This window comes from Castor canadensis, chromosome 5 (genome assembly GCF_047511655.1).
Source record: "Castor canadensis chromosome 5, mCasCan1.hap1v2, whole genome shotgun sequence".
NCBI lineage: Eukaryota > Metazoa > Chordata > Mammalia > Rodentia > Castoridae > Castor > Castor canadensis.
In genome coordinates this window covers 126,621,053-126,638,701 of record NC_133390.1, presented here as the reverse complement: position 1 = coordinate 126,638,701, position 17,649 = coordinate 126,621,053, and the positions used below count along the sequence as shown (strand labels likewise).

Genomic DNA, 17,649 nt, shown 5'->3' with positions numbered 1-17,649 from the left:
CAGTATTAAAAAAAAAAAAGTATCATAGCTTGAGGGATATTTGGGCTGTTTACACATTTTGGTGATTATGAATAAAGTAGCAATACACATTTACATGGAAGTTTTTTGTACAAAAGCATAGGTTTTCTTTCTCTTTGGATAAATAGTCAGAAGACGTTGGTTCAGTATTAGCTCCTCCTGAGTGTCTGCTTCTTCCTTGTAAAAGTGGGCTTCATTTTTCTAGCAGTAATCAGCTTATTGTCATTGAGCGCAGCCCTGTAGCTCAGGGCAAGGACCCTGACAATGGTATCTTGGCTTCCTTCACGATGGTGATGCTCCTAAATGAGCAAAAATTCAACAGGAAATGGAATTCCAGCCGCTGAGCAGTGGTTTCATTAAGTACAGGAAATGAACTGGCTCCATGACGAAGCAATGTCACAAGTGGTGACAAGTTGTCTGATTTTAAATCCTGGCTCCATGAGACTTTGGGAAGATGGTGCTTAACTGCTCCTTGATTCAGTTCCCTCCATCCTAAGCTGGGAATAAGAACTGTGGGTTTCCTTATGGGGTGATTGTGAGGATTCAAAGGGTTAAACCCCATAGAAAGAGCTCAAGAACACTTGGACAAGGCATTTCTGACTCAGATACGACTGAGTGACACAGATGGTGATCTGATTATGGCAACTTTTTCTCTACTTGAGGCCTGGCTTCATTCAGCTCATCCGGCCAACTAGGTCAATGTCTACTTTCTCCTTCCAGGCTTTGTGTTATCACTGGTGTGAATGACATTCCCAGTTAAAGCAGAGAGCTCCAGAAACTCTAGGCCAGTTCTACTGGTCCAATAGAGGAGAAGGCAGGGGGCAGTGCATTCTGGCAGGGGGTGGGTGATTTTGCCCATTATTTTGAGGGGTTTTCCTTCTTGCTTGAATCTTGCATGGCTTCCATTCTCAAGTCTTCACATGGGCTAACATGGCTGTTAGAATTCTACTCATCCTAGTTACATTTGTAATTTTTCTTAATGATTTATGCAATCTGGGTATATGAAAGAAATGGCCCTTATAGTAGACATGTATATACTTTTTTTTGGCCAATTTATTATGTATTTGTTCTCAAATTGTTTTTCTAATATGATGTTTTTCTCTCTAAAGAGAATTCTGCAGGCGACATTTCCCTCCCTGCTATGTGAGGGTAGATTGAGGTAGGTTTCTGGATGAAGCGAATTTTAATTCAAATCTCCATGCATGAGAAGCACAAACCAGGTGGACAGCAGGGAAGGTGTGGCTGGTGGAGGGAACAGCATGTGCATTGTTGCTCTTCCATGGCATTGCCTCTTTTTTTCAGCCCACAGGCTCCACCCACCTCTTGCTGACTTCTTGGGTTGCTTTTTTGATTCCACACAATTGGCTTATTTCTGGTCCATCTTGGCCCTGATGCTAAGATGAATCTTTTCATCTTAGCTCTCTGTTTTTTTTTTTTCCTTCAAATAGACCATCTCAAAGGACTTGGGTTTTTTGTTTGTTTTGGTGGTACTGGGGTTTGAACTCAGGGCTTTGTGCTTGCTAGGCAGGTGCTCTACTACTTGAGCCATGTTTCCAGCCCTGTTTTTGTTTTTTTGAAACAGGATATTGATTTCATCACGTAGCCTAGGTTGGCCTCTAACTCAAGATCCTCCCCCCGAAGTGCTGGTATTACAGGAACATACCACCACGCCCAACTAAAGGTCTTGTACAATGTGAGAGTTTGCCATGCTAGCTCATTAGGTTACATTTGGCTAGCTAGAGTGCAATAATGCTGTGTAGGGTAGATAATCAAATGGTGCCACCTCTCCCTCTTTAGGGTGGTAGTCTCCCGTAAAAAGGAAGAGGTGACTGACATTTATCATTCAGCATACTATAACCTGCTCAGGCTTCATATCTGTGAAAGCCTTGAATCCTCACATTCTGATCGGTTATCAGGGGTTATGCTATGAGAAAAAAAAATGCTAAAATCTCAGTGGCTTCAAACAAACATTTTGTGCAATGTTACATATAGCCAATGTTAACTGACTTGGCTCTGCTGTTGTCCACAAGTCTTCTCTCTCCAGGACTTAAGCTTAAGGACAGCCCTAATCTGAGACACGCTGTTCATCCTCCATAAGGGAAGACAAAGTTGGTGGAATGGTGAGATGGCTCTGCGAGCCTATGTTTGGCAACGGTGGATGTTGGCTTCTGTTGGTATTCCACTGGTCAGAGCAATTCCAGGGGCAAGCCTGAAGCCACTTTTCTTAGGAGGTGGTAAATATTTTGAGTAAATAAACAGTTTTCCAGAGTTCATTACTGTTAGTATTATTAGTCCTACTTGCAGGTAAGAAAACTAAAGCTGAAAGAGGTAACTTGATTAAGGTCATACATTAAAACTCAGCTCTGTCTGGCTTCCATGTTGGTCCATGTAACCTCTTTCCTGGAAAAGAGCTGGTTTTTCTTTTTTTTTTACAGTGTGTAGGTGTCCGGAATTATAATTTGTTAGGTGGCAGGACCTTTTCTCATCAGCCCCAGAAACTTCTCCATGACATTTTGTAGAGGGTATCCCCTTTGACACCTTCCTGGAAGGATGTGAACCTGGAAAAAGCCTGGACCTGGGGAGTCGCCCCCCTGAGAACTAATGTATCCAGTCATTTTTTAAACTATTGAACTATTTATCTGCTTTAGGGGTCTGTAGATCCCGTGGACGGGGGATCACGTGTTTCTCTTGTATGTGTTTGTGAGGGAAACACATACAGCTCCCCAAAACTCTTTTTTCCTGGTAACTCTAGAAACTTCCAGGTCTAATTGAATATTTATATTCACAAACATCATTAATAGGGCAGAGAGAGTGCGAGCCATGTGTTTTTGCCAAAAAGCCACACGTTTAGACTGGGAACTTGCGATGAAGGGCAGTGTGTCTTGGGGTGGGGATGGGGGAAAGAAGTTGTAGCCATAGAGAAAGCTTGTTTGTGATTATCTGTCTCTCTCACTTGCATCGTGGACCCTCGCGGGTCTCAGAGCCGCTGCTTCCCAGGTGCATGTGCTGTATGATAACAAAGGGTTAGGTCTTGAATTGTGGGGTTTGTGTGTCCATCAGGGCTGGGATTAGTGGAGGCAAGCAGCCTCCTACAACATTCACTTTAAGGAGTCACTTGCACGGACCCAGTCCGGGCCCAGGTGTCCGAACTCCGCGGCCTAGACACGCCCCGGCGGGCTCACCTGCAGAATCCCCAGCCCCTTCCCTCCCCCTGCGGATACGCAGGGCAGCCCCCGAGGGCCTGGCAGCCCAGTGCCTGCGCGCTGCGGGTGAGGCTGATTTCCAGCTTGCCTCGTACGTGCCTGGCCCAGGCTGTGTGCGCGAGGCTGGGGGGAGCGAGCGCGGGTGGCAGGCCGGGCGGGTCCATATCCGGGTGGACCCGGTGGGTGGGGCCGCCCCTCCCTCCAGGTCCCGAGGTGGGCGGGGGGAGGGGAGTGCGACGCCGAGATTCCCTTTCGCCCCTTACGGATCCGAGAGGGGGCGGCAGAAGGAAGGGGAGAGTGGCCCGGCGCGGATCTAGGGCGTGCCCACCTGGCCGGCTGGCCCCCTAGGAGCGCCCCCTTCCCGGGCTGCGCGACTCCAGACGCGCGGGGGAGGAGGAGGGCCGCGGAGGGGCTCGCGGGCCGGCCACGCGCTCCCAACTTGCCGGGGAAGTCGCGGGAGGGCGGGGCCGGGCCGGCCGCGGCGGGAGGAGGGGCGGCCGCAGCTGCATCCAGCCCCTCTGGCTTCCTTCCCAGCCCTCCTTCCCTCCTTCCCGCCTCCTCCTCTTCCTCCTGTATGAGTCAGGCATTTCCCGGGGATTCGGAGCAGCCACGCGCGGCCCGGGCGCCCGGAGCTGTAGCAGAAGCAGCCGCCGCCGCCGCCGCCGCGCCGGGGCCGTCACCGCGGCGGGCACCCGCGTCCCGGGCGCGCACGGACCATGGAGAGGGCGGCCCAGGGCGCAGACAGCGGCGGGGGCAGCAATTGCAGCAGCCGCAGCAGCAGCCGCGCCACCTCGGCGGGCTCCTCGCCCTCCTGCTCCCTGGCGGGCCGGGGGGTCTCGGGCCGGTCGGCGACGGCCGCGCTGGGCGGCGGGGGCAGCCGCAGCAGCCCGGGCTCGGTGGCCGCTAGCCCGTCCGGGAGTGGCGGCCGCAGGAGAGAGCCGGCGCTCGAGGGCGTGCTCAGCAAATACACCAACCTCCTCCAGGGCTGGCAGAACAGGTAACGCGCCCGCGCCCCTCGCCGCGCGCGTGAGTTGAGTGTGAGTGCGCGCGCGGCGGTGCCACCCGCGACTCGAGCCACCTCGGCCCCGCGCCCTTGGCTGCGTCCCCACGCCGCTCCCGGGGGGCCCCCAGGATGGGCGCGCCGGGGCATCTGCTGGTGGGCTCCTGGGTCCCGCCTGCCTGACTGCCAGCGGTTTTGCGCACCCCTGGAGAATGACTGAGAAAGGCAGGCAGAGAGGGCGTGCTTTGTGTCCGGCTGAAGAGGTTTTAGCATGTCTGTTGAGATCGCAGAAATTCTTCCCGGAACATAGTTGGTTTTAAACTTTGGTGTTGAAAAACAGCCCCGCCAACAACAAAAAGCCTGCCACTTGTCATCCTCGGCGCCCTCGGGCGCGCGTGCAAACCCCTTCCTCAGTTGGTGGCTTCCAACTCTGCAACGGAAGTTTCGGCAAAAAGAAAGAAATAGAAAACACCCTCTCCCCTTTCAAAATGGTAGTTTGCTGTTTATTGTTATTACTACCAGGTGCCATTTAAAGTTTGCCCCTTCTCAAAGTTGGGAAATGTAGTTGTGGACAGACACATGGAAGGATGCGGATGTTGAGGAACAGGGCTCCCAGCACACTAGTCGTGATGGCAGTGCATGGACTACAATTGTGAGGAGGATTTACAGCATCATTTCTCTCTCTCTCTCTCGTTTTTAATAAACAAGCCAAAAAAAGTGAACGCCCATCAGGCATTTGGGGGGTGGGGAGTTGGTGGGATCCTCTGTCCGCCCTTAATAGTCCCTGGATCTTATATTAGGCGTGGGGCTTTTGAGTATGCCTGTGAGATTTGAAGCCAGCCCTGCAAAATCTTGCCTATTTCTGCTGGTTGGACTGAATCACTTGGTCTTCTCTTCCCGAAGGCTGTTTGGAAATGTTCAGATTGCTTTATTGCTTCCAGCTGAAACACTGTCAGGCTGTTATTTACATGAAACTCAACTTGAAGGAAGATGACTTTACATGTATGGGAACCAGTTGTCTCTCCATTGAGTTCCAGATACAGAACTCTCCAGTCACTCGGTTTCCTTGGAGATCTGTTACTATGTTAGTGGAAGTTGCACTTAACTTTTGAATCCTTTTATTTCTCAAAATAGCCTTAGTGCCTGCTTTTACCTTTCTCTTTCCCTCTTCAATTCTTGAAAGCTGGAAAAGCAGAGGTAGAGTATGTAGGATGGGAGAGATAGATGACTCAGTCTAATCTCCGTGCTTGGATATCCTCCTGCCTTGTTAATGGCATCTCAAGGTCCCGTGTCAGGGACAGCGCTTTGCTGCTGAGTTGGATGGTCGCCTTTGGGCTTTTTCTTCGAGAGTTTATGAGGCCAGCAGAGCTTCCACTCCGGATTAGTTGCGTTACTCATTTGAGTATAATATTTTACCTGCAATGTGTGTTAAGGGATTTGTTCTTTGGAGTGGATTTAGGGTCAATTGAAGTAATGCTCTTTTGCTTAGTTTTAAGCCCACTGTGGTTCAGATTGGAGGCAAGATTGAGAAGAGACATTAATAACAAACCTACCTGGTTGAAGGTAGATCCCGCCATATAATGCACACCGTGGGCCTGCCCAAGTGAAGGCTCTTTACTGAATTGGCTTGCTGGGTTTATAGCTGTCCGCCAGTGCGTGCTCTTACCACAGTAGACTCAAGCATTGCCTCTAATGGTTAATGTCTCTGTGTCTTGGCTTCTGTTTCCTGCACTGTGTTCTCTAAGCCATGGCCCAAGCTCCATTAGTGGTCTGGAGAAGATTTATGATGACCCTGTGCCGCACACTGTCCTTTCTCTAGATTCTAAAGGAGATCTGTGTCAGTGAAAAGGAAGAGAGAAGAGGATCAAGATAGAAACCTTAAAGGGGCATTCATTTGCTATTAATATATTCACAGACTCTTATTGAGTGCCTACTATGTGCCAGGCCACTGTTGTAGGAGCCAGAGCTAGCCCAATCAATAAAGCACATGGGTGTCTTCTCATGATGTAGCAGAAGTCACTCAGAATTGCAGAGGGTGACAACCCTCACCTTGGTGTAAGTACTTGAGCTGGCTGACCCACACTGTCCTTCTTTTGGGACCTCACAGCATCTTCCTTGGGAAGATCCTTTCAAGTTGCCTGCAGTTAAGGACCAATTTCGAGCCACAGAGTTCCTGGTGAGGCCTTTTCAGTTGTGCCATTGAGAATGCTCTTCCCTAGGCTCCTGGTCACCCACCAACAGCTCTCACCCTGGTGATGTCTTACATGTCCTTAAGTTGCTGTGGAGCTTACATTTTAATATTTAGCATCATATTCTGCCTTAATTTATTTATATCACCTTCAGCCCCATCAGTGTGCCCTTATGAAGGCAGTTTGGGCCATAACATGAAATAAATGACATAAAATGAAGTCACGCTGTGGTGGTACAGCCACTCAGGATGGAGGCTGGAGGTTCACTTGATCGTGGGAGTTCCAGGCCAAACTGGGCAACATAGGGACAGCCCGTCTCAAAGCAAGCAAGCAAACAAGAAAGATCACAGGAGGCCAGAAAACCACTCAGCTCAGGAGAGCAAGCCCAACACACTCGCTAGGTGAGAGTAATTAGAGTGGGAGGAAAACACAATTAAGGGTTTTCAGTTCATTATTACATAGGTTTTCCAGGATGGCACGAAGGAGTAAATCCATCTCAGCAGAGCATTCAGGAGAGGGCAAGTCCATGGAGGTTAGGAAGAGGAGATAAGGTAGAGGCAGGTATTTGCAGGGGTGACTTTGGGTGTGGATCTAGTGTCTGCTGTGGTTCGCATTTTCATGGAGAATGCTGTCTTGCTGCCCATTCTGTAGTTTTCATACAGAGTGCACCAGGCGAGAGTAAATCTCCAGAGTTTGGGGAGGGGGCTTTGCCAGCTTCCACACCTCGAGGGGCTGACCTGGAACATCAGGTGCATCCTGGTTGCCCAGAAGGATTTTAGTTTTTTGTTTTTCTTTTTGTGTGGTACTTGGGTTTGAACTCAGGGCTTCATGCTTGCAAACTAGGCAGTAAGTCCCCAGGAAGGCAATTACTAAAGCTTTTAATTAATAAATTAATTAATTAATTTTGGCAGTACTGGGGTTTGCACTCAGGGCCTCACAGTTGCTAGGCAGGCACTCTACCACTTGAGCCACTCTGCCAGCCCAGAAGGATTTTAGGCATGGAGGTAACACAGTCTCTGTGGCTGCTGTGTAGCGATGAAGTTTTTAAGGGATCAGAGGGTGACACATGGAGACCAGTTAGCCCATCACAGTGGTCCAGGCAAGAGGTCCCTAGGGCAGAGAAATGGAGAGAACGGGTGGATTTGGAGTGAGAGGGATGGAGATTGCTGATGGGTTGGATGTGGATGTTTGAGAGAGAAATGGGGAGGGATGACCCCTGAGTTGTAGGCCTGAGAGGCTGGGGTAGGGGAGGGAGGAGGTTGAGGCACCTTCTGCAGAGATGAGGACACAGGAGAGGGATGCACTTTGTGGGTAGGATGAGTGCTGTTCATGCTGTTGTCTGCCCTGAGATGTCTACACCTAGGAGGAAGTCAGCTGTATGAATGCTCAGTTGCTCTAAGGCTAACTTTACTCTCAACCATAATCGAACTGCTTTGGAGGCTGCTTCTAAGGTCATGTTTAAGCAAACAATTTCTAATTGGATCTAGAATTGTTATTTAAATCTTTGAGGGTTGTCATTGCTGTTCGCTTTTTGTCATTTGGAGAAAAAGAGGACATTGGAGCTATGGAACCCATTCTACAACTCTTTTTTGGGGCTTTGGTGGGGATGTAAGAGTGCTGTAAAATACTGAATGGCAAATCTTGAATGGGATTAAAAAAAAACAGGTGTTGGCAAAAGGAAAAATCTGTAGGCCACTGATGGACATTTATTAGGGAGAAGAGTAGCATAGACTTTGGGTCATTACATAGCACAGTGTGACCTTGGGCCAATTCCTTCACTGCTCTGGGCTTCTGTTTCCTGTTGATTGGGGAAAATAATGCTACTCTTGCCATTTGTTCTACTTGAAGGGTAAATGAGGTTACTGGTGTATAAGGAACTGAGAATTGTGTGTTGCAGAGTGGTAGCTATTATTGGATCTTCAGTTTGTCCCTTTTTAAATGGACCCTTTCTGGTGTATGATAATTCTTTCTTTTTTTTTTTTGGAGACAGGATCTCACTATGTAGCCTGGCCCTAGATTAATGATCCTCCTGCTTTAGCCTCCCGAATACTGGGATTACAGGTGTGTACCAATGTGCCTGGATTGATCCATACAATTCTTAGTTTTTATTTCTGAGTGCTGTGGTTGCCCAGTGATCATTAACATAATGATTGCAAAGTTCTTTGACAGAGGAAATGATGATTTTACTTATTTATTTTTTTGTGGTGCTGGTGATTGAACCCAGGGCCTTGAGCATGCTAGGCAAGAGCTCTAGGGTTAGAGCTATGCCACCAGCCCTTTTATTTTTGAGACAAGGTCTCACCTCTGTCTTTGCCTGGGCTAGCCTCCAACTAGAGAGCCTCCTGTCTATCTCCACCTCCCAAGTGGCTGGGATGATGACTTTGTTTTGAAGGAATGGTAAACTTGGAACTAAGCATTTACATTTTCCCTTTCCTGGCCTCTAATTCTGATCTCCCTTCCTTGCTTTGTTTTTCCTCATAGCCCTTGCTGCTATCTGACATAGTCCAAATTTTATTGTTGCTGTCAGTCTGCTAGAGTGTAAGCTTCCTGAAGACAGAGAGTTTTGTCTTCATCACTGTTGTATCCTGGTTTGAGAACATGGTCTGGCTCAGTGTCTTAGCCTGTTTTTTGTTGCTATGACAAAAAATACTTGAGAGGACATGATTTACAAGGGACAGAAGTTTATTTGGCTCGGAATTCTGGAGACTGGAAGTTCACAGTCTTTGTCCAAATTTGGAGAGGTTCTCTACTGTGTCATAACGTGGTGAAAAGGTACCTGTAGAAGAGACAGAACTCAGGCACCGGGCTTTACAACAAACCTGCTCTCGAGGTAGCCAGTCCAGTTTCGCGTGGGCGGGCGTGCTAGAGAGAGAGAGAGAGAGAACACTCAGTTCCTCAAGAGTTAATCTGATTTCTGGAGAACAGCCCTAATCTTTTCTTGAGAGTGGAACCTTTCTGACTGTGACCCAAACACTTTTTTTTTTTTTTTTTGGTGGGATTGAGGTTCAAACGAAGGGCTTTGTGCTTGTGAAGCAGGTGCTCTACTGCTTGAGCCACTCCTGTAGTCCATGTTGCTCTGGTTATTTATTTACTTTTTGGTGGTACTGAGGTTTGAACTCAGGCCTCTATGCAGGCGCTTTACTACTTGAGACACTCCGCCAGCCCTGCTGTGGTTATTTTGATAGGATTTCATGAACTATTTCCCTGGACTGGCCTCTTACCTGGATTCTCCCTTTCTCAGCCTCCCAAGTAGTTAGGATTACAGGCATAAGCCACCAATGCCTGGCTCCAAACACCTCTTAAAGATCATCTGTCTCTCAACACTATTACATTGGGGACCAGATTTCAGCATGAGCTTTGAAGGGGAGAAACCACATTCAAACCATAGTAGTAAGTAATGTTGAATGAATAAGAAAATAAACAAATGACAGAGAAGAAATCAAACCACAGTTCTGTTTTGGCCAGTGGTACCTATTGTTTTTATTATAATTACACATAATATGTAATGATAGCATATTATATCAACAACAGTAGTGATAATAAAATAGTACTGTATTATCATGATGATGATGATGATGTCTGTCCTGGGGTTTGAACTTAGAGTCTCAAGCCTGTTAGGCAGATACTCTACCATTTGATCCATATCCCCAGACCTTTTTTGCTTTAGTTATTTTTTAGATAGGGTTTTGTACTTTTTACCCAGGCCAGCTTTGGGCCAAAATCGTCCTACTGTGCTTCCCTGGTAGCTGGGATGACAGCATGCCTCACCATGCCAGGCTTGTTGGTTGAGTTGGGGGGAGGGGGTCTCACTAATTTTTCACCCTGGCTGTCCTTGAACCTCATCCTTTGATCTCTGTCTCCTGAGTAGCAGGGATTATAGGTGTGAACTACTGTGCCCAGCCGTTGTTATTATTATAGTTCTCAGTTCTGTATTTGCCTGTCCTCTTGTCCTTGTGTTAATTTGTTGTCCTGGTCTTAGCAATTTCTAAGTCTTCCTTTTCCGGTCAGGGATTCTGACTGTCCTTGTGACATGTCTTCCGTGACTTTAGGGTTATCACAACCTATCTAGGTGGGCTGTTAGTGACTGTATATCCAGGGCTTGCTTTCGGCTTGATCTGGATTAGCAGTATACTTAAGAATGACGTTTGTCTGTCAGCATTTTGGGGCTACCTGTTCCATTAAACAAATAAACAAAGGTACCGGGAGACTCAGAATGTGGCTTAGTGGTACAGCACTTGTTTTGTAAGCACGGGTCCTGGGCTTGACTTTTAGCAGTCTCACCCCCCTCCAGAAAAGTCACTGGGGCATATATTAATTTTTAAAAATCATGCTGAGTTAGATGAGTGTTTTTGCTGAGGTTGGTATGTCTTGTGCTTTTCTTAAGCCTGTAGTGTAAACACCCCTTTCTGTTTTTTTCCTGTGAAAGAGCAAACTGTGGGCAACAGCCATTCCATCTCTTGAGTGGCAGCTCACACGCTCTTCTCTTATGCCAGCCCCTTCTTTGGTAGCCATCCACCTTGTCCTCATGGAAGCCTGGCTGCTTTGGAAACTTTACCATGATCACTCTGAGAACATTCTTACAGCTGCAGGGGACCACTAGGAGGCCTTGGTGGTGACTGAGTGCTCTACACTGGTCTGGGAAGACATGGAGCAGAGACAAGCCTTGTGAATGGGAGATGACCCTGTACACCCTGCAGCTATTCTAAAGGGGAGAGAGGGTCACTTTGCTAGGTAGCTTCTTACAAAGCTTGTGATTGGTGGAATGTGAGGCCTTTGGTCCTTATGTAAGGCCTGTGATTGGTGGAACTGGAAGCTGTGCTGTGATTGGTAATGCCCCATGTCATCACCTTTTTCTGCTGTATAACCAGGCTGTTTGGCTCACTTTTTGAACCAGCCAGGAGACACCCTCTTGCATTGCCCTGTGGTGTTGCAACTTTAGGCCTAATGAAGGGCTTCTCCTGAAGGGTATTTTCTTGCCTTCTTGTGATTTTTGTCATGGGCAGAGTGGCTGAACTGGTAACATGAAGGAGAGATGGTAGTGGTGGAGGGAGTAGCAGTCCCTGCCTCATTGGTGGCAGGCAGCAGCGACAGGTAGTATCGGTAGTAACGAGAAGGCAGCTGAAGAGTTGCAGAGCAGCATGGCCAGAAATGGTGGGAAACAGGTGGCGAAGATGATGAAGGACTGTGGAAGTGCAGAGAAGGTGAGAGAATGTGGCTCCTGTCACAGGAAGAGTCCCAGGGAGCTGCTACATCCTGACAGTCAGGGGGCCCAACACCCTAACAGTCACCCGCTGCCGCCAGTGTTGGCCGCGGCTGTAAGCGGTGGATCGCTGGTTGCAGAGTGTGGGGCTGCTGGCAGTCAGATCCCCAAGCGTGCGTTTCTGTGCCTGTATATGTCCAGGGGTGGAACTCACTGGGTATTAGAGTTTGGATATGGAAGTGTCTCCCCAAAAGGCTCATGTGTTGAAGGCCTGGTGCCCAGCTGCTGGGCTTTTGAGAGGTGACTGGATCCGGAGGTCACTGACTCCATCAATGGCTTCACACATCATTGAATTCATAGCTGAAGGGACTGTTAGGAGGTGGCCCAAGTTAGAGGACTAAGGTCACTGGGGCATGCCTTTGAAGGGTACGTCTTGTCCTTGGTCCCTCGCTGTCTCTGCTTCTGGCTGCCATGAGGTGAGCAACTTTGCTTCACCAAGCCTTTCCACCATGATGTTCTGCCTCACCATTATCCAGAGGCAATGGAGTCAGCTGACCATGGCCTGAAACCTCTGAATTCCTGTGTTAAAATAAATCTTCCCTTCCTTAAGTTTTTTTTTTTTGTTTTTTTAAGTCCTTTGCCTACTGATCTATTGGATGTCTGTCATTTTCTTATTAGCTGTTAAGAGTTCGTTATATATTCTGGGGCAAGTCCTTTGATGGGCACGTGCATGTGCATCTCATATGCAGAGAAAGCGGAGTCCTTCCTTCTTTCTGTGGCTCACCATTTAATCTTAGTAGTGTCTTGATGCACATGAATGGTTAATCTAATGTGGCCACATTTGTCAGTTTTTCTTTTTATGATTGGTTCTTTTTGACTCTTGTTTAGGAAAGCTTTGCCTGCCCCTGAGAATGAAGATATTGTCTGATGTCACCTTTTAGGAAAATGGTTCTGTTATTTTGAATGCTCGTTAGAAATTAGAGTTGACACCGGGGGAAGGGTATTGCTGGCCGAAGCAGCCCTGGATTTAAGGCTTCTGTCTGTATTAGTTTCCTGTGACTGCTGTAACAAATTACTACACACTTTGTGGCTTAAACAATGTGTGCTGCTTCTCAAAGTTCTGCAGGCCAGAAGTCTCAAAAACTTTTACTGGACCACAGTCAAGTGTTGGCAGAACAAAATATTGGCTGGTGGCTCCGTTGTTCCTGGGCTTTTAGTTGGATTGCTGTAGTCTTTGCCTGTCTTTCCATGGCCTTCTTCTCTCTGGGTCAGACCTCCCTTGCCCTACCTCTTCCAGACCTCCCATGATTGCATGTGGGGCCCACCAGGTAATCCAGGATTATCTTCCCATCTCAAGATCCTTAATCACATCTGCCACATGCCAAAGTTTTTGCCATAAAAGGCAACATTTATTGGTTCCAGGGATTAGGATGTGGGCATTTTGGGGGTAGGAACATTATTCAGACTCCCACATCATCGTAGTTCTAAGCTGGTTCTCAGTCTGTCTTCCCCATCTATTGTTCCCACCCTTCCTTGGTTACTGTGGTGTCAGGCATTCCTTTCACAGGAGGCCTGTGTAGCTGTCATGGTTGTGAGTGGGCTTGTTAGGAAGGGATGGTGGGCTTGTTCATCTGTCTGCTTGACAGACCCCTTAGGCAAATGTAAGGTAGGTCATATTGTGAGGCAGATTTCTTTCTTTTTTTTGTGTGTGTGGTATTGGGGCTAGAACTCAGGGCCTACACCTTGAGCCACTCCACTAGCCCTTTTTGTGATGGGTTTTTTCCAGATAGGGGCTCACGAACTATTTGCTGGAGCTGGCTTCCAACCATGGTCCTCCTGATCTCTGCCTCCTGAGTAGCTAGGATTACAGGCATGAGCCACCGGTTGCATACTAGGGTTAATGCCAGGGAGTACACCTAATTTCCCATAATGGATTTTGTTTGTGGTTTCTTTCAATACTGTCGAGCAGTCAGATTTGGAAGTGTACATATAATAATCTCCGTTCTCATTCTGTCATCAGAATGACTCATTAATTAGCCTGGATATTTTAAACGAGTGATTAACAAGTAATAAATGCACAGGTCTTAGACATTCTGCCTGATGCTGTTTTGACCATTGTTTATATCTTGTAATCACTGCTCTAGAAGGGCGCAGGACATTTTCACTTTCCCCTTCCCTGGAAGTTTCCTGTGCCTCATTCCACCCAGTTCCCCTTCCTGGCATTTCTTTTCTGATTTCTGTTACTGTGAATTAGTTTTGTCTGTTCTTGGATTTCATCTAAATGGAACCTTACAGGGTTTCCTTTTTTGGATTCTGGTTTATTAGCTCAGGATAATGTTCTGAGATTCCTCCATGTTGCTGTTTGTTGGGTGCTGTTACATCCTGTGGGTCTCCCACACTTCACTAGTGCGTTCACCTGCAGATGGACATATGGGTTGCTTGCAGTTTGGGGGTATTATAGACAAAGTCGTTATTTGTGTCACCTCTTTGTGTGGGCATATTCTTTTGTTTCTCTCAGGTAAATCCCTAGGATTGGGAGTGTTGGTTCCAGGAGCTGTGTGGCCTGGGTAGAAAGTGCCTAGCCTAGTCCTTTTCCAGATGCTGTACTGTGTCACACTCTCCCACAGGGTATAGGTGAGTGGGCTGTGTCCACCCTGGTCAACATGGTGTTGCTTCCTGTGGAGCTTTTGGGGAGTAGTCTGCTTCTTCTGGACAGTGGGAGGAGTGCAGGTCGCTGACCTTCTTAACTTCCAGTGTTACCTCTTCCTGCTTAGTGACTCATGGGGCCTGGTCTCCTCATCTGTGAAGTGACACTGATTCTGGTAATAGGTACCAGTCCCAGCCTGGTGCTTGGCTCGTCCTAGGTTAGCAGCAGAAGCTGACCTAGTGGTTTTGGACAGACCAATGCATGAGTAACTTCTGGTATCATGGTACCCTTGAAGTATGTAGGGGTGAGTTGATGGGCCATTTCAGACCTGGCCTTGACAAATCTGAAGTGTGTCTTCCTCCTAAGGGAGGGTCCAGTGGACTAGATTTGACTTGTGCAGTGGGTGGCTGTCTGTCACCCAGCCTGTGCTCCCTCCTAGTCAGTTCATGGAACAACTGTCTGAGGACTCTGTGAAGAAGAGCCATTTGGGCCTTTGTGTCCTGAAAGAAGGGTTGAAATGACGTGCGGGAAGGTGGGAGGCCTTCTGCAGTTCTGCCTGTCTCCTACTGATGTGACTTGGGGCCTGGCCAACACAGGATTAAGAAAACAGTCCAGAATTTGATTTTTGATAACCCAGACTGGATCGAGTATGGTCACAGCCCAGAAAGAAAGTGCTTTATTTGTGCCTCAGGTCACGATATCGATAACACGATAAAATGAGGAGACATTATACACAGTCTTTTGTTGCAGGTCTGTTCTTTGAAGGTCAGAGAAGGCCTTGTAGCCACAAATAACTTTTTCTTCTGGCATTGTAGTTTTAAGGGGACTATTTATGTTTGTGTGGTTTGCTCTCTTTCTATAAATATATTGATAAGAATATAAAAAGTTGAAAAGCAACCCACATGAGTTTTTACTTTTTTTCTGGGATGTACTAGGTATTTATCTGCAAGTCCAGTCTTGGGCTGTAGGATGCCCAGATGTCAGCTGTGGGGTGGGATTGGGAGTCCCGGACTTGCCCTCAGGACCGCTGAATGGATGAGGTGACAGATATAGACAGCCTTGATGTGTCCACCTCACCAGTTTCCCTGAGCCTTTGGGTTGTTAAGTACAGTCTGGACAGAATGGGGAAACTTTGCAAGTCCAGAGCGAGTTAGCAGCTCCCCCTGCCCAGCATCTTCCTCTTGCAGGTAATGGGCCTGGTGGGTGCCAAACCCACATACTTACAGGGTGCCTCTTCTGTATGTGCCAGATGCCATGTGGCAATGCAGGAGACCAGGGAGGCCGAAAGCCTTGGGGAGCTGACATCCTTAACTGGGGAGGGGGGGGACTGGTAATGTAGCTCAGTGGTAGAATGCTTTCCTAGCATGCACAGTTGCCAGCACTCCTCCCACACCCCCCCAAAAAAGATGGTGACTCCTAACTTGGGAGGATGGACTTTCTGTAAGGGGGACAGGCACAGAGAAGAAAAAATGTAGACTTTGTGGCAATATGGTCTCCAGATAGCCCTCCCATTGTAAGCAAATAAGTAGGACTGTGTTCCAGTAAAACTTTATTTAGAAACCAGGCAATGGGCAGCATATAGTCTTCTGGGTGTAGTATGATGATCCTTGATGATGTCACCCAAACCATGCAAGATGGCCCAGCCCCAGCATGGTGGCTAAGAATAGACCGAGGTCTAGTAGCCTCTGTTTGGATCTCAGCTCTGTTCTGTACCACTTGAATGATCTTGGATGAGCTATTTAGCCTTTGTGTGTTTCAGCTTCTTTATTTGTAAAATAGGGGGAAGCAGTGTCTGTGTCATTGGGTTGTTGGGATCAACGAAGAAGCCATGTGCAAAGGGTTCAGGAACAGCTGGTGCATGGACTGCCCGTTGAGGGAGAGCTGCAGGTCCATGTGGGGCGGTGAGTATGGCCGTTCAGGGAATACCTGGGGAGGGCATCAGCACGTCTTGGGGGAGTGGAGGTCAGGTAAGGAGACCTTTGAGAATACTGCAGAGAGGAGTTGTCCCGCAGATGGGGCTGGAGGAGGGCCACCATGGCAAAGGTTTTGTGAGCAGGGGAGGAGGAGAGGCTATGGTAGGAATGCAGGTTGTACTTGGGCTGTGGCCAGACGTGAGACTAAAAGGTAGTATGAAAGGCTGCTTCTTGGAGGCGTCTTACACCTCTGGGTCACTGATCATAAATTGTCATCTTATGCCACAAAGGGACTGCTGGGCTGGGACTATTTGCAGGCCCAGGAAGCTTTAGACACTTTACATGTTTTCTTGCAGTTTATTCCTTAGAACGAGATAGGGTGTTATAGTTCTATTCATTCTCCTCTTCTATAGTCACGCAAAACCCTTTTTAGCTGGTATATAGCCATGTCTAAAATAAAACTATTTTCACACCCTTCTCCTTTGCAGCTGGGGATGGCCATGGGATTATATTCTGGTTGTAAACAGTTGTCACATAGTAGTTTCCTGGGATCTTCTGTCCCTTCCTACTTTTTCCTTTCCTCCTAGAATATGGACACCATGGCAGAAACTAGAATACAGACATGTTGGTTGGAATTCCAGCAGCCTTCTTGAACTGAGATGAACAGGATGAAGGCCATCAAGACAGAAGAAACCTGAGTTGGGTGTGGTGGTTCATGCCCTATAATCTCAGCTGTGTGGGAGGTGGAGATCAGGAGCTCAGGTTCCAGGCCAGCCCAGGTAAAAAGTTGGCAAGGACTCATCCCAAACAACAAACCTGGAATGGTGGTGATGCTTGTCATCCCACCACAGGTAGGAGGATCTTGGTCTGAGGCTGGTTCTGGGCAAAAAGTGAGACCCTATCGAAAACATAGCCTAAAGCAGAAAGGGCTGGTGGTGCAGCTCAAGTGGTAAGGTCTTGATTACTGCCAAGAAAAAAAAAAAACAAAAAACCAAAAAAACCCCAGAAGAAACCTGGCGTCTGAGGACTGTGAGGATCAGAGGCCCTTCACAGGGCATGGGCCTCTAATCTCTGGACTTTTCAGGGGGGTTGGGGAATAGCTTTGTAAGCCCAGCAGAGGTGGGTAGAGTTCCTGTTTCATGCATGGAGAAACTGAGGCATAGAGAGACATAGTGGCATAGTTGACAAGTTGTGAAGCCAGGTTTCAGTGCAGTGTTCTGGGGAGAGTTTGGGAACCTGCCTCTCATTGTTCAGGTGAGATGACTGAAGCATGTGCCTCAGGGTTATTCTGTTCTTTCCCTTTCCCACCTTGTGTGTAGGTGGTGTTGGGAGGTTTCAGAGCTTTGCCACCCTTGGGCTGGCCCCAGACATCCTTGCCTGCCTTTGTCCTTCCTGCACTTGGGCTTTAGGCCTGCATGGAGGCTCACTGGCCCTGAGACTATCGGCAAGCTCTCATCGATGGATCCTGGTTTACACAGA

The 17,649-nt window shown here is 48.0% G+C and overlaps 1 protein-coding gene across 4 annotated transcripts in view; it reads left to right on the top strand.

Moving 5' to 3' along the window:
* The first annotated feature begins 3,859 nt into the window (after positions 1 to 3,859).
* Osbpl10 (oxysterol binding protein like 10) overlaps positions 3,860 to 17,649 on the top strand; it is a 293,428-nt gene continuing 279,638 nt past the window's right edge. Inside the window, exons 1-2 of one of the 4 annotated variants that reach the window (XM_074074057.1) lie at positions 4,322 to 16,158; positions 16,758 to 16,949. Coding sequence is in view for 2 of the 4 variants with exons in the window: in XM_074074053.1 (XP_073930154.1) it covers positions 3,938 to 4,218 (281 nt within the window). In the remaining 2 variants the exon portion in view is untranslated. Of the gene's footprint in view, positions 4,219 to 4,321; positions 16,950 to 17,649 lie in introns of those variants that run through there. The other 3 variants (XM_074074053.1, XM_020181728.2, XM_074074055.1) reach the window with 3 other exon arrangements.